Source organism: Candida metapsilosis (genome assembly GCF_017655625.1).
Source record: "Candida metapsilosis strain BP57 chromosome Unknown scaffold1, whole genome shotgun sequence".
Taxonomy (NCBI): domain Eukaryota; kingdom Fungi; phylum Ascomycota; class Pichiomycetes; order Serinales; family Debaryomycetaceae; genus Lodderomyces; species Lodderomyces metapsilosis.
The window spans coordinates 2719195-2744214 of record NW_027138159.1 but is presented as its reverse complement, the minus strand read 5'-3'; the positions used below and the strand labels follow the sequence as shown (position 1 = coordinate 2744214).

The 25020-nt window shown below is 38.0% G+C and overlaps 9 protein-coding genes across 9 annotated transcripts; 2 read left to right on the top strand and 7 right to left on the bottom strand. All coding sequences in view use genetic code 12, as the record gives it.

Moving 5' to 3' along the window:
• Window positions 1–985: 985 nt before the first annotated feature.
• MET10 (sulfite reductase subunit alpha) lies at window positions 986–4282 on the bottom strand (the record flags this gene model as incomplete). Its single annotated transcript, XM_067689963.1, has 1 exon — window positions 986–4282. The coding sequence occupies one exon, from the start codon at window positions 4280–4282 to the stop codon at window positions 986–988; it is 3297 nt and encodes a 1098-aa protein (XP_067551261.1).
• An 827-nt stretch (window positions 4283–5109) lies between these two features.
• Window positions 5110–7047, bottom strand: MFG1 (Mfg1p; the record flags this gene model as incomplete). Its single annotated transcript, XM_067689962.1, has 1 exon — window positions 5110–7047. The coding sequence occupies one exon, from the start codon at window positions 7045–7047 to the stop codon at window positions 5110–5112; it is 1938 nt and encodes a 645-aa protein (XP_067551260.1).
• A 317-nt stretch (window positions 7048–7364) lies between these two features.
• Window positions 7365–8453, bottom strand: I9W82_001237 (uncharacterized protein; the record flags this gene model as incomplete). The annotated part of the gene is made up of 1 exon (XM_067689961.1): window positions 7365–8453. The coding sequence occupies one exon, from the start codon at window positions 8451–8453 to the stop codon at window positions 7365–7367; it is 1089 nt and encodes a 362-aa protein (XP_067551259.1).
• A 1171-nt stretch (window positions 8454–9624) lies between these two features.
• On the bottom strand, window positions 9625–12258 carry I9W82_001236 (uncharacterized protein; the record flags this gene model as incomplete). Its single annotated transcript, XM_067689960.1, has 1 exon — window positions 9625–12258. The coding sequence occupies one exon, from the start codon at window positions 12256–12258 to the stop codon at window positions 9625–9627; it is 2634 nt and encodes an 877-aa protein (XP_067551258.1).
• Window positions 12259–15955: 3697 nt separating this feature from the next.
• On the top strand, window positions 15956–18124 carry I9W82_001235 (uncharacterized protein; the record flags this gene model as incomplete). Its single annotated transcript, XM_067689959.1, has 1 exon — window positions 15956–18124. The coding sequence occupies one exon, from the start codon at window positions 15956–15958 to the stop codon at window positions 18122–18124; it is 2169 nt and encodes a 722-aa protein (XP_067551257.1).
• A 657-nt stretch (window positions 18125–18781) lies between these two features.
• PEX17 (Pex17p) lies at window positions 18782–19450 on the bottom strand (the record flags this gene model as incomplete). The annotated part of the gene is made up of 1 exon (XM_067689958.1): window positions 18782–19450. The coding sequence occupies one exon, from the start codon at window positions 19448–19450 to the stop codon at window positions 18782–18784; it is 669 nt and encodes a 222-aa protein (XP_067551256.1).
• Window positions 19451–19630: 180 nt separating this feature from the next.
• On the bottom strand, window positions 19631–20266 carry I9W82_001233 (uncharacterized protein; the record flags this gene model as incomplete). Its single annotated transcript, XM_067689957.1, has 1 exon — window positions 19631–20266. One exon carries the CDS (start codon window positions 20264–20266, stop codon window positions 19631–19633), a length of 636 nt encoding a protein of 211 aa, XP_067551255.1.
• A 1165-nt stretch (window positions 20267–21431) lies between these two features.
• KIS1 (Kis1p) lies at window positions 21432–22757 on the top strand (the record flags this gene model as incomplete). The annotated part of the gene is made up of 1 exon (XM_067689956.1): window positions 21432–22757. One exon carries the CDS (start codon window positions 21432–21434, stop codon window positions 22755–22757), a length of 1326 nt encoding a protein of 441 aa, XP_067551254.1.
• Window positions 22758–23125: 368 nt separating this feature from the next.
• DDR48 (DNA damage-responsive protein 48) lies at window positions 23126–23671 on the bottom strand (the record flags this gene model as incomplete). The annotated part of the gene is made up of 1 exon (XM_067689955.1): window positions 23126–23671. One exon carries the CDS (start codon window positions 23669–23671, stop codon window positions 23126–23128), a length of 546 nt encoding a protein of 181 aa, XP_067551253.1.
• Between the last annotated feature and the right edge of the window lie 1349 nt (window positions 23672–25020).

Genomic DNA, 25020 nt, shown 5'->3' with positions numbered 1-25020 from the left:
CTTCAGGGTGTAAATACATTGACCTTCACCTCATTTCTTCAAGTGTCTGTATTACAGGGAATTCATTCTGCATTCAATCAAAATTTCAAGAGTCTCTTTGAGCACCACAAAGGCTAATAACTGACCACGTGCACATATAGCTTTTGACCAGGTTTTGAAGGGAAAAAAAAAAATGGAATTTAGGGAATTTTTCACCTTCCCAATCCGTATAATATGCAATCCCTACATTTAACCTTAAATAGTTGATTAAAGTTTTAATAAACTAACCGTGCAAGATCCATCTCTTGGCGATGTTACATTATTTTCTTTACCGAATTTGTCAAAAAGGAAAACATAGCTTTGCTATAATTCTATCGTTTGAAAACAACTTCCCAGTCATTGTAATCAGCGTACTTTTTTCGTTCGGTATCATGTGCCTTGGGGTAGAGTTTACCTGATCATGAATACATTTGGTGATTTACAAACATAAAGCGATCGACAATTCAATTGTGATTACTACTTTATAATTTCCAACACTAAAATCACATCGGAAATGCACTAGCATATCGGATATTGAAATAATGCTCTTTTCGATGTACTTAAAGCTTAAAAAGGTTTTTGCTGAATAGAGCTTTTAGCGCCATCAGTGTGGGACGTGTAATGAGGATGATCTTCAAATTAGCTCATCATCTTTTATTACATATGGCTAAGGTTTAGTCTCACCGAAAACGGTGAGTTAAGTGGTGTTACAGCCAACGATAATGTTTAAACTTAATCATGACTACTACATATAGGCGAAAGTGAATTTGAAAATCGAACCATTCTTTAAAAGTTTATCATTTTTAAAGTTTTTGCCTTTTTTTTTATTTTAATTTGATGTTGTGAAATGCAATCGGTCACAAGGCGGAAACTTTATTACAATGGTCTTACGATTTTAGTACACTTTAGGGAAATGTAAAAGGGTATAATAGAAGACTTTGGAAAAAAACTCTAATACTATAAACCTCTAATAAACTTCTAAAATGTATCTTCCATCTTCTTTCATGTCTTCAACGACTTTAGCAGCATCCTTCAACTCCTCTCCTTTAAGTTTAGCACCATTCAAGACAATATCTTCCAAGCATGCAGTTATGTCTGGAACTGGCCATGTTGGACCACACAAGTAAAAAGACCCATTCTTGTTCACAATTGCGTCAGTCAAGTCATTAATAGATTCTCTAATCTTGTCCTGAATATATATCTTTTGTGGCTGATCTCTGGAAAATGCAGCACCAATGTGAGTCAACAAACCTGCATCTCTATACGCCTCCCAAAGTTCACCATAAAGATACTCTTCCTTCTTGTGTCTTGATCCCATGTAGAGATAAATCTCACCAATTTCATGTCCTTGTTGTTGTTGCCAAATCTTTTCTTCGATGAAAGCTTTGAATGGAGCCAAACCAGTACCCAAACCAGACATAACAATTGGTTGTGTTGTCAACGGTGGCAACTTCATAACTGAAGGCTTGACACTAACAACTAACTCATCGCCAATCTTCAAGTCAGACAAGTACTTTGAACAATGACCATATCTCAATCTACCTTTAGGATCAACCCAGTCAACAACAACAACTAACAAGTGCACTGCATTAGGATGGATTTTTTGTGAAGATGCGATTGAATACTCTCTTCTCTTTAATGGAGCAATGATTTTCACCAAATCAGCAAATTTTGGTCTTGCGGATGTAAATTCTTCCAAAATGTCAAAGTATGAATCAAAGTCAACATCTTGTCTCTTTTTCAACTCCTCTGCTCCTTCTGCACTTGCTAATTTTGTCAAATGTTCTTTCTCCTTAGGTTCAGATGCAAATTCAGCCAACGACTCGTAAAATCTCTTGGGAGGTTTACCCAAAAAGTCAATCGACTCACTCAAGATTTGTCTTGCTGATCTAATTTCAACCAAGCCTGGGTCCTCTTTGTTGGTGATTTCAACTAAAGAGTCACCGTCGACATTGTAAAATTTAAGGAAGGCCTCAACTTGCTCGGAATTGTTTCTGCCGTGAATTCCTAACGCTTCTCCAATTTCATACTTCAATCCAGTTCCAGTAATGTCAAATTCAATATGGAAAATGTTTCTTGAGTACTCCACAGGTGTCAATCTCTTGTTTTCTTGAACCTTTACGACAAAATTTTTGACTGGCAAATCTGGTCTCAAATCTTTTTCAATGTTGAACGCCTCGGAGAACACAAGTTTTTGAGCAATGTGTTTGTGGAAAGTGTTGTGAACTTCTTCAGGCTTCTCAAGGGGTACCCTTGGGTTGGCAAAAACAGATGTCTCAGTCACAAAGAATGGAAGAGGCTCGGCTTCTTCTTCCTCAGCATTGTTGTCAGCAGCGTTTGATACGTCATCTTTCTTTTCACTCGATGCTTCAGTCTTTACTTCTGTCAGAGCAGCCTCTTCTTTCAAGTCTTGCCATTCCGGCAACACCTCAAGTTCGACAATTGCATTCTTCAAGTCAGCAGCCTTGATAAAGTTATCCAACACTGTAGCCAATAACTCAAATGATCCTCCGTTGGCTTGTAACAACTTGTTGACAATATAGTCTCCCAACTCTGGTAAGGTTGCCCTCCAAAATGCCAATTGTAACAATAATTCGGCAGTCAACCCTTTAGTTCCATTATTGGTTTCATCCAAAGCATCAACAATTGTAAAATCAACAGCAACAAGTTTATTGTGGTTCAATGCCAATGATTTTTTGAATTCAATTGGTAATTTTTCAACGTCAATCAGTTGTTTTTGGTTAATGTATATGATAGTAGCTCCAGGTTTAGCTGTTGCTAAAATGTCATAATAGTTCAACAAAGACAAGTCTTCAATTACAACAACATCAGCTGCATCAATGTTGCTGTATGATCCAGTGGTTGAAGTTATTTGTGAAAAGAAAACACCACCTGATTTTGAGTTATCGTACTTGTTTCTAATAGCAACATTCTTTGAGTTATCCAAAGACAAGGAAAGAGCCAACTTGTCAACAGTTTCAACAACCAAACGATCATCTCTACTCCAAAACAAATATTGCCCCTCAGGTGACGTGTTGGCTGTTATTATTTGATCTTTTGGCTCAATGTCATAAGAAGGCAAAATACTTTCAATCTTGACACGGGAATCAAACTTGGAAACTGTCTTTGCAATGGTAATAGGTGTCCAGTTGAAATCATATGGATATTTAAACTCTTCGATTGAAAGAGAGTAGTATCTGTTACCCAAGAATAAAGCAGCGCTGATATCAGCCTTCAACTTGTCATTACCAGGTGTCAACACAACCAACTTTTCAGTAGCTCCGGGAATAATCAGTAGAAATTTATCCTGGCTGAATGGCACTGGCACTCTAACTTGCACCAACCCAATTTCTTCGTTGACGACATTTTTCCATTGCTCATTGATATCAGTTCCATAAGCAACAAATACAGTCTTGGCATTCTTTCCTCCTAAATATTCAAACTGAGAATAGTTTTTGCCAGTGAATTTATTCAACAATTTAAAAGCGTCGTCAATACTAAGCTCAGCTGACGGAGCAGAATCCAACAAATTTTGATAAATTTGTCCAATTTCCTCAACTGATAAAATCGCATCAAACTTTTTGAAACCTTTAGCAGCTTCTAAACCTTCATATAAGTAAATAGAAGGTTTTCCTGTAGCAAAAGCATAAAAATGGTTCAAAATGGCCAAATGTTGACTCTCGTTGCCAAATTCAGTAGGAGTAAAAACCGGGAAATTCAAATCTCTAGCAGCATTCAAAACTCTTCCATAGTTTGACACTAAAGAATCATCAACAAAATCAACTGCTGAAACATTCAAAGCCAAGGGCGCTTGTTGTCCAAGTAAGGATGATCTCATGTAATCAATACCACTGGCACCTAAAATGGTTGACACTGGTTGCCCATGAGTTCCATTCTTCTTAAAGTATCCCAAAATAGCATTTGATGCTCCTGATCTTACTTCAAACTTGTTGTAAAATGGAACAATACCAAATGCATTAGATTGTTGGTTATGCAACCAAAGTTGAATATACGAATCAAGTAAGTTCTCTGCACCAACAGTTTCATAACTGAAAATCTTTGATGCAATAGCATAAATTGTCTGGTTAATGAGAGTACCAGATGATGTGTATGTTGCACCTCTAATCAGTTTGGGGTCGGTAGTTAATCCAAATGGATTGGATGTGATTAATTTTGAAACGTTTGATCCACCAAAACTAATTTCACTAGCAGTAGTACCCTTTGGGCTCTTTGGAGCCTCTTCAGTAAGCACGTGTGGGACCATGTTAACTCTAGTTGATTTGGAAGTATGTATAGGATAATTATTTTTTTTTTGCAGGTATGTCTTTTTAAATGTTCAATCAAGTCACGTGTAAGCAGCTAATCAATTTTTGATTGATTGTGAAAATTTCTTTTTCTCCTGCTTTTGTGTCGTCTCTAGTAATATGTGGGGCGTGGTAGGTAGGTAGGCATAACGGTTCAAGCATATGAAGAGAACCGAGGGGAGACGACTATGAAATCTGCATCCTCAAAAAGTCCTTAGAGAAAAGAAAAACTGCTGGAAAAATAAAGCATGGTGTTTACTCATATGCAAGATCCTTGTGGTATCTTAAGTAGCCAGTGAATTAGCACGTTGAATTTTTTATTGATCTTTTTTGCAACAATATTAATCAAAAAAAAAAGAAAAGTTATAGGTCAAGTAGACAATACAATGATAGAGAACATTAAGAGTAATTTCATGAGGAATACCGGAGCTGCAAATTGAATCCCTCCTGTACCGTAGTAGCTTAGTTCCTGAAAGACGTAATACTGCTTATATTTTGCTTTCTTTTGTCTCAATTTGCGAGTTAGAGACCATTCGCAAAACAACAACCAATCTTTACACCTTGAAAAAAAATTGCTAGAGATTGAAACACAGTCCCTGTATAATCTCACATACGTAGTTAATGAGATGGAAATACTTACATATCTAAGAAAAATCGATGAAACAAGCAAGTCAACAAATTCTTACACAGTCACGTGATAACCAAAATCACGTGTACACATTTTTGTGCTCAATGCTACAAACCCACATTGTCTCTTTTATATTACAAAGTTCGCTATTAAAGTGTATCATTTCCTTCTTTTGTTAGCTCCGGTTTGCAACCCACTAACCCCAACACTAGGTTTCCGTCTTTTTCTTGGCTCATCATCGGTGACTGTTTTCGGTGATGGGGATGAAATATCATTATCATTCTGTAAAGAGTTATTGGTTTTCAGCTGCTGCCCTTCTTGTTTCATGTTTCTTAGTTGTTGTTGTTGTTGTTGTTGTTGTTGTTGTCCTTGCTGTAGCGTTGGTTTGTTGTTTTGCATAAATGATTGTGCTGGATATTTTGGCGCTACTGCTATGCCCAGATTTTGAAATTGGATGGGTTGACGTTGTTGCGGCATTCCAAAACCATTAGCAAATGGGAATGCAGATTGAGCCATATGAGAACTTGCCGGTATACTAGCCTGAGGAGTGGTTAATAGTAGCTCCAAAGCTCTTTGAGGAGATTTTATATTATTCAATTGACTAAAGTCCATCAATTGCTTCATTTGAGTCAAGGTATCAACAAGTTGTAGATTTCTGGTATTGGTTTTACCTAACCCAAACGTGGATACATTTTGTACAGTTTTGGAACTATTGTAGACATCAGTTGCCGATTTATTCTTCAGTGGCAGCTTGTTTAAAAAATTTAAGCTAATCAAACTTTCATAGGTGAGACAGCTCACATCAATCCATTCAATTCTTAAATCCCTACTCATTAGTATTTTGACGTTTCCATTTAATTTTGATATTGTGTCATCCCTATATGTCATGTTTATTTCTAGCTTTGAGACAATAATTATCGACCCATTATTCAAGACTTGGAACTTCATCCCAGGTAAAAATACTGAAAATCTGGAAAACTCAGAATGTGCAATACAGTTGGCAAAATATCGAGGGGCAGTAGTCGTATTCAATTCAAAATGGCTTGCCGCAGTTGACTCATTCATTCCTTTATTACCCAACTTCAAAAAGTTGAAATTTAACCCAGTAACTTCATTTAAAGGCTTGTTGGTTTCACTAGTTATGGACTTGGCAAAGTTTATTCTTAATGTAGAATTGGGTAAAAAGTATGCTGGAGTGATCCTCTGCCAAAACTCAACATTGCTAAGGTTATCATGTGCTTCATTACTCAAAAAGTCAACTAAATCAAGTACACGCATAGTTGCTGCATTTCCCAAATTTCTCTTGATGATACGTGTGTTGAGCTCTTGTTGCATTTGCTCTGCCGGTGTTAGCACCTGCTGCCCCTGACCTAGTGGAAATTGTTTTCGCGGTACAAATGCAGCACTTCCATCTGCCATGTTGAACTGTGGTTGTATAGGACCTTGCGGTCCCGATTGCACCACTATACCACTAGGTGGCTGCTGCTTTATACCGATTTGGCTCCCTTGTCGACCGACAGGATAGTCACCTGTTGGTGCTTCCTGCTTGACTATTGGGGAATGGGTATTTCCTATAGCTGGAGTATGTCCCTGTGAGTTGTTTCCAGAATTTGGTTGAGCCATTGGCTGTTGCGACATGGTCCTTGATGGAACAGGTCTTCCACCGACATTTCCATTTGGTGGTATACTCTGCATTGGAACTGATTGCATACTAGCAGTACTCGCATTGAAGTTTGAGTTGCGTTGTAATCCTGGCCTGGGTACACTTTCGTTGCCTGAGTCCATACGCTGAGCGGGGTTTCCATTGGGCTGTCTCATGAATTGTTGCGAGGGAGTGTGGCTCTGTCTCGGCTGAACTCCGTTGATAGTACCTTGTGGATGTAGTGAGTTGTTTAGTTGCCGTTGGAATGCTTGTTGTGGGTGCTGCTGCTGTTGTTGTTGTTGTTGTTGTTGTTGTTGTTGTTGTTGTTGTTGTTGTTGTTGTTGTTGTTGTTGTATACCAACTCCACCGGTTCCTGATGGTAATGGTTGTTGGAACTGGTTAAATGGAGTTTGAGCAAACATCTGCTGTTGATGCTGCTGTGAATGAGTGTTCATATGATAAATGTTTTAACGACTGTGTTTTTTATATTCTTTTTATCAACCTTTTATCAAAATGGTACAAGATTTCAATTTTCATAAAATGACCTTTCTTCCTTTTTTTCTTTCTCTCTCTCCCCTCTTGACAGTTTTTGATTATTTCTTTGATTAACATTCTATTTTTTTTTTCTTTTCTATTTTTCTTCTTCTTTTGTCCCTCTTTGTAACAAAAGGGCACAAAAGGGTTTTCCTTTTTCATATTAAGGTTCATAGTCATAGTACACACGGCATAATTACATTCAACCCATACATATTACAGAAAAAATACTGTTACACTATTTATACGCTAACACAGAGTTACCATTTAAAGAAGTTGTGTTGTTGACATACCGTATCAATGCAGGGTGGTTTAATGTCGCACGTCGTTCCTTATAGTACGATTTTGAATCTTCATCGATTCCAATAGATCCTTCTTTATCCTCCGATATCATTTCTCTTGACTTTGTTGCTCTCCTTTTTAATAACTTATTCAATGTGTCTCGTTTTTCCTCCTCCAAAATCTTATTCTTATAGTCCTGTCTCTTTCGTGCATTCTCTGCTTTCCTCAAGGCGGCTTCTTCTTCAGTTTCCTCTTTAACCTTTTTTTGTTTGGGCTTCTTCCCACTACCAGCATCTAGTTCAAAATATGGATCTTCAATTGTCGCCCCAGGAACATCAGTATTGAGTCGTGCTCGTTGTCTTTCCGTCATTTTGGATACATCATTGGCTGAATTCGGATCATATTCCTCCTCCTCATCCGTAAGTATTAGATCAGGGTCTAAATGTGGTTGTTTCAGTTTCCGTGCGGGCATCGCTTTAACTTTTACCCTCTTGGTGCTTTTTGGCTGTTCGATATCAGATATGTCAGAAAAATTGTCATCCTCCTCCTCCTCCTCTTGGTAGTAGTTAACCTGTCTTTTCCGCGTGTTTCTAGAGTTCCCCACTGATGTTGATGATGATGGAGAGCCACTCAGTGATTTCCGTTCCCTTTTTGTAGGCGGTTTGATTTTGATTCTGATTGAATTTTTCCTAGCAGGTGCTGATACTTCATAGTCATCATCTTCCTTTGCATCCAAGTCATTGGTAGATACTTCATTATCAAAATTGACATCCATATCAGATTCTTCGTCATTGCTTAAGCTAGTTACATCGTCATCTTCAAGCAGGTCGTCTTGTGACTTAGAAGGTGACTTTTTACGTCTAGTTTGGGCCGTTGCTCTCAATTTGCGTTGATGTGGCTTGTAGTCCTCCTCCTCCTCCTCCTCCTCGTCATAAACATCGATATCCCCATTGTCATCTGAGACTAGAGGAGATTCATCTCCTGAGAAGTTTGTGTTTGATTCATCGTCCTCATCGCTGCTAACAACAATCCTTGCTTTCGCCATTGGTGCAGTTTGATTTTGACTTGGAGAGATTTTTGTTGGAACTTTTTGTCATTTTTATTTTTCTTTGTAAGTGGACGGTTTTAGCTCACTTCATATCATACTCACACTTGCACTTCATTATTACTGTTGACAGCTTTGGGCCTTGATGAAAGATATATTGAATGCCTTTGACGGAATAAAACTCAAGACAGACTGAAATTCATTGATGGCATTGAATGCAAGCGCAAGATGACAAGTCATGAGACTGATTTTTTATCGATTTGCGCTTTCCAAGCTCAACGATGAATTCTCAACACAGAGTCCATGCCTTGTCAAACACACCCACTAACAACTCTAGGAGAGAAATACAGGGACAGAAGAGATCCTCTGAAAAGATAGAACTACAAAAACATCAGTTATAAATAAAATACAAAAATACAAATTAGCAAGAATTGAAAGTAGACACCAGTGGACACCAAACCACCAAATGTCTTTCCAATAATAACTGATGCTTGGAAGTAGACACCAACTACTTCAAGTCCTTGTAGCAACAACAATATCGTAGCTTTTCTTTATGAGCAAGCCAGCACTAAGTTAAAAAAATTTTCTTGATAGCAATGGCAGAGTCAAATGCGCCGTCAGAATCAAATAAACCAAATTGGGGACCAACAGTCGAGTCCGACAAGTGTGAACATCGATACCCTTTAAATTACCAGACTCGATAACTGTGTCTGGAAGATTGTGGTTTTTAAATACATCTTCCTCTTCGTTCCTGATTCAAAGGTTAGGCTTCATACGAGCATCAGCTGGTAAGTTTCAAGGGTCAAAAGGTACTAATCCTTATCTACATGCCCCCCTTCGCCAAGAAAATCATCGGCGCTGCAACTAGTGCAACACCCTAGTCATGATAACTTCAGACAGGGCCACTTCGATATCTCAATTCCCTTTATTACCTATCCCCTCCCAACATCTTCTCCCTCGTTCGTGCCAAGTCTTTAACAGGGACACTAGAATTTTGTCTTTATTCCATTCGGGAATCTCTGTTCACTCACCCGTTTGTCTTCATCTCAGTCGGATCCAAGTGGCTTACGTCCTCTTCGTGGCAGCACCCTCTTCTGCTGCATCCCCATCTTCACCTTTTCAAACGCATGAAGTGGGGAGCATATAAATAGTTATGTGCTGGCCGAGTATTTTATACTTGTTGTAGCAAATCATCTCCATGGTGACCTTCAGGTCCTACCACGGATGGTTGAGCGACTTCACCCTGGACAAAACGGTTGTGTCCATTTGAGGGTAAACGAAGCGGAGTAAACTCAACCAGATTTTTGGATTTGCTTTCAACATCACCACTTGACACTTCTGCTTCTTCTTCTTCTTCTGTGTCGTCAACAAGTGGTTTCAAACACTCCGGTAGATCGTCGTAATAAATGACCGACAATTCGATAAGCTCATGCAAAAACAGCTTCAACTCGATATCGTGTGCAGTTTGTTTGTTAGCAGCAGGCTGGGAGTTATCTTCATCCACAGTCCTTTTGTGTTCATTAGAAGGTAAACGGGAAGGATCAAATTCATCCAAATCTTCCACGTTGTAGTTAGTTGGAACCGCTTCTGCAACAATTGGACCAGCTTCAGTCCTTGCAGCTTCTTTCTCTGCAACTTCATCACCATTTATCAAAGTGATTTTCATATGGTGATACTGATTCATAAATTCAGTGTAAGCAGACAACAGTCCCTCCTTCATCTTTGCAACATCACGAGATAGCTTGACCATTAAATCAAAGTCGTTGCTTTTGTTTTCATTAGAGGTTAGTCCAAGCTGAGCAACGCCATCAGTAACTTTGGCGGCAACATCATCATAAATCTCAGCTGCAATAGCTGCTTCTAATATACCGTTTTCCAATTTTGCTAAGCAATGGAGAATATCGGCATGTTCCAACAAAAATTCCTTGTATTCGATATCAAGTAGTAATAAAAGGACTTTGTTTATTTCCGGAATTTCAGGTGTTCCAGCATCATTGTGGAGCTTCAATGCAGGCTCCTCGGATTGGTCAGTGGAAAACAGCTCGCTTGTTTCAATTTCAGCAGCAATTTTAGGGCTGTTCATTTCCAAGGCGTCGTCAATAACATTAAACTCATATTCACTATGAGTAGGCACTTCCCCCTTCAATAAACTCTCAACGCTACTGCGAGCTTGTGAAAATGCAAATCTATTGCCTTTGACTTTAATAACCGGGGTGGCCACTTGTTCTTCAATCACTGAAGTATCAGGACTGATTACAGAACAATTGGATCCAACTTCTAAACACGTCAACATAGCTGGTTGTTTCTTGTAAACTCTTGGGAATTTAATAGTATCTCCCTTGAATTTAATAACCTTGGTAGCTTGTTTCAAAGGTTTAGTACCAACAACATAACTGTTGGTTCCAGCTTCTAAACACGTCAACATAGCTGGTTGTTTCTTGTAAACTCTTGGGATCTTAATTGTATCTCCCTTAAATCTAATAACCTTGGAGGCCACTTGTGCAACCGCAAAAGGTTTAGAACCAACAAAATAACTGTTGGATCCAGCTTCTAAACACGTCAAGACAGCTGGTTGTTTCTTGTAAACTCTTGGGATCTTAATTGTATCTCCCTTGAGTCTAATAACCCTGGTAGCTTGTTCAAAGGGTTTAGCACCAACAAAATAATTGTTGGATCCAGCTTCTAACCTCTTCAAGACCGCTGGTTGTTTCTTGTAAACTCTTGGGATCTTAATTGTATCTCCCTTGAATCTAATAACCCTTGTGACATCTTCAGAGGGTTTAGCACCAACAACACTACTGTTGGATCCAGCTTCTAACCTCTTCAAGACCGCTGGCTGTTTCTCAACGCATGTTTTTTCGGACACTGAGACGCTTTCAGTAATCAAATTTTCATCAAAAGCAGTTGTAGTATTAGGCTTCACTTTAGGATGAGTGGTGGTTGGTTTAAAATTTTCAACAGACTTTCCATTTCTTATGGATAAGTTTTTCTTGAGTTGAAGTTCCAACTTGTCCGCATCTTCAATTTTAGCGGGTTCCTTGGGGCAGAATGAGGTATTTTGAACAATTTCACACTTCCACTTCTTGGTCAAATCATTTTCGTGCTGATCTTCCAACTTATTTTGCAAGTGTGTGTTGTTTGCAATGTGGCTAAATGATGTTTTTGAGACGAGATTGCACCATTTTGTGCTCAACTCTCTCTTTAAATGACTTGAGACTCTATCGCAGTTATCATTTGCTTTAGATCTCAAAGGTGAGTTTTTGTTCTTCTCACCAGCAACAACTTTATTTTTTAAACTAGCACGTGATGACACAAACACTTTTTCCTCCTCACAATTACCAAAAGTGTTGCCAAATCTTGTTGATGTCGTTGCGGTATCGAATTTCATCCACTTTGCAACATCATTCGTATTAGCTCTCAAAGATCTAACCTGTCTTCCATGCTTCTTCTTCCTCTCTGACACAAACAAACCTGAATTGGTGTTTTTTGGTAGTTTGTATTTTTTGGTTGTCAAAATAGCATTATTACCATAAATGGATTCAGTGGAAGCTTTCTTGGTGTAATTAGTAGCAGCTTCCGATTGGTAATAAGGGGCGGTAGTGAATGAAACAACTGAACTGGTGTCATTCAATTGCTTGTTTGATGGGTAAAACAAGGGAACATAAGCGGGTAACACAATGGATTTCGAATGCATGCGGTTTGAAGCTTGTGCTTCAGTATCAATCATTTTCGATGGATTGATGTTCAAACCGGTGGTGGACTTACGCGGGCCTTCTAACTTATTGGCGGCGTAAATTGATGGCATTCTACTGAAGGGGGAAAGAAAGAAAAAGGAGGTAAAAGTAAAAGTGTTGCAAAGTTTATTTTGGTGGGTTTATATAGTGGTGAGAATTGAGTAAGCAGTACCAGTAAAATTACAAATTACAAGCTTGTATACAATGTAGAGAAGCACTCTACCAAGATTAGATACTTAGATTAGATGTGAGACTCTGCAGATGCAAAATGGTGATGATAAAGATTCAAGCGTAGATATATATAAACTAGTTTCATAACACTACACAATTTATTAACCAATATTACCCCTGTTTCACTCAAAAGGGTCCCAAAGCTGAGATTGGAAGCCAAGAGTAGATACATTACCATCAAAATGTGTCCTTTTATGTTCTATTTTGATTGATTGACCAGATCTAGTTTTGATCTTTGTTAGATATAACCAATCAAGAAAAGAAAATATAACAACTGCTGTTATCCCAACAAAGAAGGCTTTGTGGCGTGGAGGAGTGTATTGTAATGTGAGGTTACTATTATCAACTGAAAGGTAGCTAACTTGGTGTACCTAGGAAGTTTCACTTGTTGGATGTTGGTTGTCTGAATGAATTTCTTTTTGAATTTCTTTTTCTTCTTTCACTAAAACTACTTATTAAACACAAGAATATATATATATATATAGGGTAAGAACCACGTAAAAAGACACAATACATAGATATAACATTTGTAGCAAGTTTTTAAATTATTGAAGGATATATATGTGATTTGTACTAGCTGTATCGGCAGAAACTTTTGATTTTTTGGGAGGTAAGGTAGCGCACACAAATAAACCATGGACTTAAAGTTATAGATGTCCAAAGTTGGAGATTGGCCAGTGTAGCAGATATTGAAAAGATCCTTGAAAGGGCTGGGAATTTCAGTTACCTCATGAAGCTCGTATTTCAAAAGAAGACTTTTCATCGTCTATTGCAACAATGGTTACAAAGAACAATACAACGCGTGAATTTTTTCTCTATACGCTTAGGTGATTCTCGATTGGGATCGACATACAAGAAAGGTAAATAGAACAATTGAGAGCCGTTTTAGTCCTCGCATGATAATAATATGAACGGTAAGTTGTACAACAATTGAAGAATTCATCCTGGTGTATCACTTGACAGGGAAATAGAATGTTTTGTTATATCCAAATCCAGAGAAGAAAAAGCTCATTATTGTCTCAGTAATTCCCTGAGAAACCTTAAAGTCAAAATCACATGGACGAGGTTTTCTATAATGATTATAGGACCAAATATTTTTAGTGTAAATAGTGTTTACTGAAGAGATGCATCCCTTATTCATAGTAGCAAATAAGTCCAAACTTCGAAATGGATCTGCGTAGTTTTTGTTGTACAAACAGCGCAGACTTTTGTGGGTTTAAATTTTAGTCAACCAGCTCGCTTGCTTGCTTACTCACTGCTTACTCATTGCTTTTGAAACGGCAAAATATGCAATCAGAGCAAATTATAACAGACTGCACGTCACAGAGTGGGCTAAAAGTCATCCAATTGAAAGTAAGAGTTCCTCGTTAGAAAGTGGACTACTTTTGCAAAGATGAAAAGAAAGAATTATATGCTGACACACAGAGTTGTTAAAAAAAGGCTTTTGTGAAAGAAATTCATACTATTACCCCCTTCGCTGAAGTTTGACATTTTTTGCGAATAAAACTAAATTTTACAATAATTATGTGATTAAACTTGTAACTGAGGTTTATTATAACTTTATGCTTACTTCATCGCTTTCGTATATACTTTTTTGAGAGCGCATACATATGCATACACGTAGCTGGAGAAAAGAAAAGAAAAGAAAAGAAAAGAAAAGAAAAGAAATTTCTTTTTATTCAGTTCAAGAACAATGGATTCCATAATGCTAATCATTTCAATTTCTACTAAAGTGTAAGACTATTCCACTTAGCATTTTGTTCTCTTTACACACTTCTTTTATGACCATGCTTTGGCACTTTTCTTTTTCAGAAATATAAGGTGATCCTAAAAAACATTCTTGTCTGTGCCTTTTTTTTTTTTTTTTCATTTTCTCATTTTCATACATCGAACCCTAGTTTCTCAAATTACTTACTAAAATTAGAAACGCCCCTTTGGAAATGACTTCTATTTTTTGACTAAATTTTGACCGAGGGAGCTATACTGCGTTGTAATCCTAATCCTTTACTAATGATCGCTCAACAGAACCAGCTCGTGATTGTTTGTGTTCTCGTTGACAGTGAATGTTCTGAAAATTTTCAATGCCATTACTCTTCGTATGACGAGTCGCGTACAACACGCTAAAGTAAATTTGATTATTGTTCTGTTCAAGGCAACTATTCCCTCATGCATCCGGTGTACACACACACATACTCTCTTGTTTGTGAGATACACGTTTGTGCATTGACTATGATAGTTTCGTAAATCAATCTTCGCCCTAAAAGACACACTGATATATGTTTAGACTGTTAGCCCGGGGAAAAAAGGAGTCAAGCTTGGCTGCGTGAGTGCAAGATATAGAGAACAGGATATATCATGTAAACAACTTTGCATAACAATGTAATTAAGTGAGCACGCATTGCAGACTTTGGTTAAAAGAACCGTCGATCCAACAACAATAGTAGAAAAAAGACCAAGACAAACAATGTATACGGCATTTTTTTTAAATTCGGGATGTGCCATGCTTCTACACATTGACGACGCTTATTTACAGTTTTTTCTTCTCGAATGTGCAGTTTTGTTGTTTATCGAAAGCTACATATAAGTATGGTGATGATCATCTGTGCATCCAATCTACAGAAATGCCCTTCGAGATGCTCATAACCATGTGCATGAATCACGCTATTTGACTGCGAGACTCCTCCTTCTTTTTAATTTATAGAATTTAACCGAGGCATATTTGATTGAGAACTGGTAAACAGTTGAAACCTTTTCCGTTTTGAATGCGGGATTAACTAAAACCATTATTTTGATGGAAGCTGTACCTACCAGAAAGGAATTGCACCATGTGCCAAATGGACCGTTCTTTTGACATTTTGGTACTATTGCAGTTTGTTGTGTATGTGAAACCATTAGATAAAAAAATCCCGTTTTCAAGTATCTAGAGGAGAAACCACTTTGGTATGCCTAATATCAAAGTAAAACTAAAGGAGTTAATGATACCACTTACTCCATTGGTAGTACTTGAGTTACTTGTTTTGAGATACACTTACCCATGCAGCTAAGACATTCACATGCTTGCTATATAGCCCACGAGTCTAAGCTTTTCTGAGCCAGCATTTTGATGATCCCATGGAAAATCCAAATAGAATGATCTTCTTTGCATCCAAAAAATATTCCACAAAATTCTTCTAACTGAAACCCCTTTGTTATTTTTTTCTCTCTGCAAATCATTTAGATCTTCAACTTTATGCTTCTTTTTCCTATTTCGCCTCTATTCACCTCTTCTCAATTTACTTAAAGAGTAATGGTGAACCTCCTTTTGGCAATTCGTTTGCCTAATAGGGGTGTTTACTCCTATCCTGTATTTTTAAACGCGGTTGCAAGTCATTTTCACTATAACTCATTTCGCAACTAAGAGACAACACACAGCTCACTGTAGATGGCCTCATCCTCTTTTGCTTCTCACCATCATCCTTGGATTATAAATAGGGTGCAAAACTTCCCAACTTAACTCTTTTTCTTTTCCTTCTTTTCAAACAAACTTAATAACAGACAATGTTTATCTATTCAAAGTTGTATTTGTTAGCTTGCGTTTTAGTTGGGGTAGTTCTGGGGTTGGATATCACTTCCAACAGAGTTGATCAAAATTCAGTTAATTTGAATGTGGGCGACATCACTATTCATTCTGGTGCTAGCTGGTCAATCATTAACAATGCCGTCACTGCTTTTGTTTCTAGTTTAGACGTTCAATCTAATGCTGGTTTATACATCTCAAGTACTTCTCCATTGATTGCTTTACAGGTTACAATGTTAGGATTGTTGAACTCAATTACCAATGATGGTGTTATTTCATTGAATTCGCTTGCTTCGTTGACATCGTCAAATTACAAACTCATTGGGGCATCATTTACAAACAACGGGGAAATGTATTTGGGAGCATCAGGTATTATTCCTAGTGCCATGGGAATCACCGCCGCCAGCTGGGAAAACACCGGTTTATTGTCGTTTTTTCAAAATCAAAGAAATAGTGGATACGTTTACTTGGGTGCTACGTTAGGTACAATCAATAACAATGGTCAAATCTGTTTCCATAATGAGATTTATCAACAAACAACCACTATTAAAGGTACTGGGTGTATCACCGCTGAATATGACTCTACTCTTTATATCCCTAATGCGGCTTTATCTGTTTCTACTGGACAAACATTTTACTTGGCAGATGGTAAATCGTCCATGGTTGTTGAAGCATTGTCTACTCCGCAAACATTCAATGTCAGAAACTTTGGACAAGTTGACGGAGTTGCTAATAAGATTGGTTTGACAATTCCCCTTTTTGCGGTAGTCGGTAGTGTTTGGTCATATGATGCAGATACTGGAATCTTGACTTTAAATGGAGCTGGTTTGTTGCTGCAACATTTCAATATTGGAACTGGGTACGACGCCACAAAGTTCGCAGTCGTTACTGATAACGGTTCAGGCTTACCATCTACACTTTTCGGATCTGTTCAATATAATGGACCAGTACCTAATCCAGGAATGCCAAGTCAATGCCGTCCTTGTAAGAAGATGCCAGAAGATCCAGGCGCAGAACCTACCGAATACACAACAACAGTCACCACAACAACCAATGGACACACATTAACAGAAACTGGAGTAGTTGTTATCACTACCGACTCATTGGGATCATGGTTTACAACTACATCTATCTTTACTACCGCGTCTGCATCTACCAGCGAGGACACCACCACTACTTCTGTTGCATCTGTTGAAACTGACTCTGGTGTTGTTTCCCAAAGTGAAGACTCGTTCAGCACCGTTGAGCCATCGGCTACTAGTGAGGACACTACTGCATCTGTTGAAACTGACTCTGCTGTTCTTTCCCAAAGTGAAGAATCATTGAGCACCGCTGAGCCATCGGCTACTTCTGAGTACACCACTACCTGGACAACTACTAATTCTGATGGATCAATTGAAACTGGTTGTGGTATTATATCCCAAAGTGGAGACTCATTGACTACAATCACCACATTCTCAACATCAACGACTACCGAATGCACCTCATGCGCTTGGACCAGCACTTGGACCACCACTAACGCCGATGGATCAGTTGAAACTGGTTGTGGTCTTGTTTCTCAAAGTGGAGACTCAATAACTACAATCACTGAGTTCTCAACATCAACTACTACTGAATGCAACGCCACTGCTTGGACCAGCACTTGGACCACCACTAATGCTGCTGGATCTGTTGAAACTGGTTGTGGTATTGTTTCTCAAAGTGGAGACTCATTGACTACACTCACTATATTCTCCACAGAAACAATTAATGAGTGCACTGAGTGCATCACTTCCACTTGGACCTCCACTAATGCTGCTGGTTCAATTGAAACCGGTTGTGGAATTGTTTCTCCAAGTGGAGACTCATTGATTACACTTACTACATTTGAACCATCAGCTACATTGGACAATGAAAGTGCATCGAAACCAACTGAAGGTGCAAAATCGGGCTCAAACAATGGATCGGGCTCCGACAATGGATCTGGAGCTGGTGCCAATGCTACAAAAGGTGAATCCACCGTGGCTGCTACAGTTGCCGGATTACAACAATCACCTACACAAGCTAGTGAATCTTCACCTTCTACTGTTAATACCTACGAGGGTGCTGCATCGATTGCCAAATTGTCAACATTTGCAAGTGTCGTCATGATGTTGGTGGCTATGTTTTAAGGATATTGATCTTTTTTTGATCAAAACCTTCTTTGAAACTTTTATTCATTCTTTTTTTTAATCTGCTAATCACTGGTCGATTTTTTCTTATCATTTGATGGGTTTTTTTGCGATTGGTGATTATTGCTTTGTTTGATTGTGACTTTGGTCTTTTTACTTTAATTTTCGGTCTTGTTTTGGATAGTTTCAAAACGCTTTTATTACCTTTCGGTCCTTGTATAATATATATATTTGAGAGAATATAATTTGTTTATTTGTAACTATAAAGCTGTAACTTGAATGAATTAGACAGCACATATGATACTACATTGAGATTGGCATGGTAAGCTCTCAAGAAGTTTTGAAAATTTGACGTTGAAGAGTTTGAAAGTGAGACAGACACACTTAGACCGTCTTTGGATGTAGAAGCTCGGAGATACTTTGGAAGTAAAGATTCTCTATGTTTTTTCCCACAAGCAAATTCAAACAAGTCCATAAGTTGAGACCCCGCATACTCTATAAACTTAGCGCTATTAACAGACACCGGCTGCTCCTGTAATGGTTTCTCGGATGAATCACGATTATAGTATGGGGTTGTTAAACCTTTCAACGTTTGATGAACCTTATATTGCAATAGATCGTATCTACAATGTATACACATTATAGTAGCACCCCACTTTAAACCTGTCCACTCATGTACAACCCTTTAATACTTCTAATTTCATTCTTTGTATCAACAACTATGTTTCTCTTCCTAGCTTTACCACTAGCACTAGGACCAGCTTCTAATCCAGTATCCAAAGTGAAAAACTCTTGGTCATCAAAATATACCAAATCGGACTTATTCTGCAAATCTTTGATGGAATAATTTACCCCTTTGTAATGGGAAAAATCCTCCATTGACCAATGCTTGACATAAGTATTGAGCAAAGAAGACATTTTCACCATCTTTTGATGTAGTTCACCCTGGGATAATCTGTCCTCTACATTGGTTTGCTCTTCTGCTGATGGTGACTCCGTTTGGCATATGGCATCAGCATGTAATTTCCCATTCCTCTTGATTGCAACAATAGGGATATAATTTACCTTGGTGATCATTTTCAAATAAATATTTCTCAAATTCAGTCTCATGCATTCAAGGAACTCAAGTCTTCGAGAGTTAGATGTCTCCAATAACGGTTTGACAATGAAGAATCCCACCAAGTATGATATAATCAATGCAAGTGAGCCACCATTAGCTAATCGAATGAGATATACCAATAGAGCTGATTTTGATCTTGTGTTTTTCAAATTGTAACCAGTTGGATCAAAAGCGGACTCCGGGATGGTAAGCTTAGGTACAGACATGTCTTGATTCAGTTTTGCTGATTGGAAGAGTTTGAAGATTTGCGGGGCACAAGTGAGAGAAATCTTTTTTTTTTTTTTCGGTTCAACCGTGGTGTCAAAAACGCTACCAGGATGAATAAGAATAGTCCCAAAAGTTGTAATTACAGTTTTGTTCCAGGTTCTATGAAGCAATTACATATATCAAAACTGACTTTGAATTCTATTGTAGTTCTTGTTCAATTCGTCATCATCGTTGTCAGTTTTGTGTGACCTTTTCCTCCTACTTTGTAATTTCGAACCACCTCTTGACTCATTATACACTCGCCTGCTCTCTTGTTTCTGTAAAAGCTTTTTCTCCCTTCTCTGAGTTATCCTCTCCTCGTCGATATCATTTGGAACCCACTTGCTTTTCAATATACGCCGCACAGCTTCAGGTGAGATATGGAAAAATTGTGCCAAGTCCACTGTTCGATATTGGGGGAAAGTTTCCTTTAGTTCTTTAACTTTGATCATCTCTTGACGGCTTAGTTTCCTCTTGGGGTTCCATCGGTTGTATTTGGACTTTTGGGTTAATTCTCGTTTAATCCATGGTGGAATTGATCTAGGTGCTGGGGGTTCTACTCGTCTTGATTGTTCCGCTAGTTTCATTTCTTCTAGTAGTGTCTTTGGCTCATGTTTTTTGGCTCCATTTGAGGGCAGGCTTGGGGTATTGTTGGTCGAAGATGGATGGGTATTGGATTTGAATCTGTACTGAGAAAGACAAGATCGAATTGGAAGGGAGGAGCATGAAGTAACCCTCGTATAGTGACAAGCAGCAGAATGTCTAAAAATTATCATTAGTTATGGTCTGAGATATCGCAAGATGATGTTCTTGAAAGAAATGTGAATTTTGGCATTCAGATGAGGTTCAGATACTGCATACAAAAGTTTTCCAAAATCAAAGAAGAGAAAAATGTCACGGAAAAAAGAGGACACACAGGTTACTCAATCTTTGCAATCCATTTACAACACACCATCAAACCATAATGATACTGGATGACCAATTAAATACTATTGCATTGACATTTGGCTTTGCTTCTATAATTTTGATCTTGGTATATCATGCTATTTCCACCAACATCAACAATCTTCAACAACAGAAGAAAAGAACGCAATAGGTTGGCACGCAGTTGCTTTGAAAGAGCTGATGCTTTTTTAAGTTGAAAGGGGGGCTAGAGGATATCATATAATGAGTTTGATACTTGTATAGAGATTTTAATTGAAACCATTGTGGATGATTCTGTTCATTTTGTAGAGGGCATTAGCGTGTACACCTATTTATGTAAATAAGCACGATCCTGATATCCGGTTTGCACTTATTGGATTGAGGTAGTGTAAGTGGGCTGGACTGAATGAATCTGCTTTCTTATAGATCTATCTAAGCAATGTCTCAAAGTTACAATTCACGACACTAAAGTAAGACGAAGTGAAAGAATACGTGCAATATGGAGATTATTCCCTAGTATCATATAACAGTCTGTAATTTGTTTTACTCTGATAGAGTTCCCCATTCTATGCTGTGTGCTAATTTTAGGTATAACGTGTAAAAGTAATAAAGAGGAGAAGTAGAAAGGAGGAGAGACCAAATAGAAAAAGAACAACAAAACAAATCAAAAGGCGGAAGAGAGACAGAGACAGAGAGAGAGAGAGAATCAAATAAAAAAAAAAAAATCACTCAACGGTTATTAATCTCATCATTATTGACATACCTACCAAAACATTATCACTACAACTATTGTAGTTACCCTATCAACTCAATAAAAACTTATGATCTTACTGTTATCACTTTGCTAACAATTTAATAAACTTACATTTCAATTTTTTACTTTCGCTATTTTTCCTTTAGAATCAGTCATACCCCACCGCCTTACACCACCCCTTTAACGCACACACGCGATTACCACTCCATATATAGAGGTTCTTTGAAGTTACACATACAAGTCACATATACCCTCCCCCCTAAATGATCAATACCGAGACGGGCCTGGCCGCAGACCCAAATGCCAACAACAACGACCCATCCACCACTACCAAAGATGTATCTATGGTTGATGTAAGCAAAGTTAATGGTGCAGAAAGTAATCCCACAAACAATGATCACCACCCACCAGTAAGAAGGAGATCAACTATGATTTTAACAGATGAAGCGGAAGCGGAAGCTGAGGCTGATCGTATGAATATTGACAAGAAAGATGCGGATCAAAGTGGTGGCGATGGTGCAGGTGGTGTAGAGGAAGAAGATAAAATGCATGTTGATAACTCGGCTTCAAATTTAAACAATATTCAAGGAGGACAACCACAGCAACCACAGCAGCAGCAGCAACCACAGCAACCACAGCAACCACAGCAACCACAGCAACAAGCACAGCAACCACCTCCACCACCACCAGAGAAAGCTGTTACAGTACCAGTAGATATCCAATGGGTACAAGGAGGTGAAAAAGTCTATGTCACAGGTTCATTTACAGGATGGAGGAAAATGATTGGATTAGTTAAACAACCAGATGGAAATTTCATGATAACTTTGGGTTTACCAGTGGGTACTCATAGATTTAGATTTGTTGTTGATAATGAATTGCGATTTTCCGATTTTTTACCTACAGCCACTGATCAAATGGGTAATTTTGTCAATTATGTTGAAATTACACCAGCAAATGTTGAACAACATTTGGAAGAACAATATGGAATAGAAGAAGATCAGCCAGAAGCAGCAGAAGCACAGCAACAGCAACAGCAACAGCAGCAACAACAACAACAAGCTTCTCAAGATCAACAATGGCAACCTGAAAGACGAAGATCTACATCCTCATCCATTTCAAATCGAAGATCATCTACTTCGCGATCAAGAACCGACTCCATGTGGCGTCTCACCAATGATGATGATGATATGGGTAATGGATACTCAAGATACCATGATAATGATGAAGAAGATATAGATGGCAGTGGTGGATTGCATAAAAAGCTTGAATACATCAATGATATACCACCAATTTTTACTGATCCAAAAGTAATGGAACAATATTATGTTGCTATTGAAAAACAATCAAGATCAAATAGTAATCAACAACAAGCATGGTTGCATCCACCTCAATTACCACCGCATTTAGAAAGTGTCATTTTAAACAATTTCAACAGTAATGATAACAATTCAGGAGCATTGCCTATACCTAACCATGTTGTTTTAAACCATTTGGCTACTACTTCAATTAAACATAATACATTGGCTGTTGCTTCTATTGTACGATACAAACGGAAATATGTAACTCAAGTTTTATATGCACCATTATAAATAAACACCCTTTATTGTTTGAAACCTTTTTGTAGAAACTCTCTGGCGGGATTCCACAAACGGCGGAAAATACCCTCCTCCTCCCTCTTTCCCGCCACAAAAAAGTCCCGTTTTTTTCTGAGCCGCAAACAAACCCCCCTAACCCCCGGCTTTTTTCGAGCAACCTTTCAACACCGGCAAAATCCCACCACCGGGGGTAAAAAAAAACAAAAGCGACCCTTTACAAGACGATGCAATGGCTAGGCTAGTTTGGGTCTCAATATTTACTCTTAACGAGTAAGGATTAAGAGTAGATTGTAGAGTAAAAGAAAGGCATTGTATTGAGATAAACTCTATACACTAGTTATAAAAGCTTTTTAAGAAAGCTTTTAGTAATCGTTTCTGTTTGATGAACCGTAGGAATCGTCATTGTTTCCAAAAGATGAAGAATTACCACCTCTGTTTGATGATCCGTAGGAATCATCATTGTTTCCACCGTAAGAATCATCGTTGTTTCCAAAAGATGAAGAAGAGTTACCACCTCTGTTTGATGAACCGTAGGAATCATCATTGTTTCCATAAGATGAAGATGAGTTACCACCTCTGTTTGATGAACCGTAGGAATCATCATTGTTTCCACCGTAAGAATTACCGCCTCTGTTTGATGACCCGTAGGAATCATCATTGTTTCCACCGTAAGAGTCATCGTTGTTTCCAAAAGATGAAGAAGAGTTACCACCTCTTTTATTTGATGATCCATAAGAATCATCATTGTTTCCACCGTACGAATCATCATTATTTCCAAAAGATGACGATGAGTTACCACCTCTGTTGCCTGACGAACCATAACTGTCATCGTTGTTACCGAAGTCGTTGTCGTTGTCACCACCTCTTCTTCTATCGTCTTTATCGTCTTTACCGAATCCAAATACCATTTTTTTAGTTACTCAATGATCAATTGTTAATTAGAAGAAAGAAAGAAAGGAAATAAGTGCAGGTATCGATCTTTTCGGTGGAGTGACACCTTCTCTTATTTATACATGTTGAGAATTCGGTTTCTCCTCCTCCTCCCTTCGTGCCATTGTGCAGTACGTTACGTACTTTTTGAAATAGCATGATACACAAATGCACATATGTATAACAATGTGTGGGTGGTAAGGTAATTTTACCCTTTATACACTATGCATTAAGGTAATTTCTCCTATAAACAAAATATGAAATTATGAAATTTTCAAAAATACACCACGAGGGCAAGAGAGGAGAGGGGAGATGGGGAATGAAACGTGTTATTTTCGTATAGTTAATCAAGTTTTACTTCGACGTTCTTCTTTTTGATTGTTAACAATTTTCCTCCCTTTGATCCGTCTTCTTACAGTATTCCTACAGTTTTGTGGAAGTAGAGAACGTGCAGTGATACGTTTACAATATACACACTCCATGCATGTATTATTTTATTATTACTATAATTTTTCTTGAGGGGAAGGACCGAAAAAAATCAAAAAAAAAAAAAAGGGGGCAGTGAGAGAAGCCACATATACATATAGTTACATATGAACTAGTTACTCTTTTTTGCTGTGATCACACACATTTGTAGACACTAATCGAAAGTTGATCCTTGTTGCCGCCACAGTTTCTGTATTTTCACTCATGGTCAATCGTACTCGAGACTGAATAATTTTTGTTCGTTTGTTGACACAGAACAATTTCGAATTCTGAATTTCATAATTTCGAAAACCGCACAAGACACAAAAGGCTTTATACAAGTGACCTTACCTTGAGCATCTTCAAGTAGTCACCACTCCTTTCAATGAATAAAGTGTGGCTTAAAAAATTAGGGACAAAAAAATGTTTGAGTTTTTAAATAAATTATGAGGCATTTTAAATGTATTCACTGAAAGACCGTATTTCTCTACCTTTGTCCCATATTACAACAACAAACAACACAACATAGCCCACACACAGGTTGAAGCTTCGTATACCACAAAAGGAAAAGATAGCTTTAAAAATAGCAATGACTATCGTATATTTTCAACCAATCAGAACCCCCCACTCATTCACCTTTTGTTCTTCGAGGGGAGATAAAAAAAAAAGAAACAAACAACGTATGCAGGATCTAACATACGTCATAGAAGGAACCAAAAAAGTAACATAATGCAACAACAACAACACGTACTTTGAAAGAGACAAACAAGTATGATCTAACATTAATTTAAATATGGAGTGATCTCAACAACGCACATTCTGCATGATTTGCTACCACTTCTGCCCAAAATGGAGTCATTTG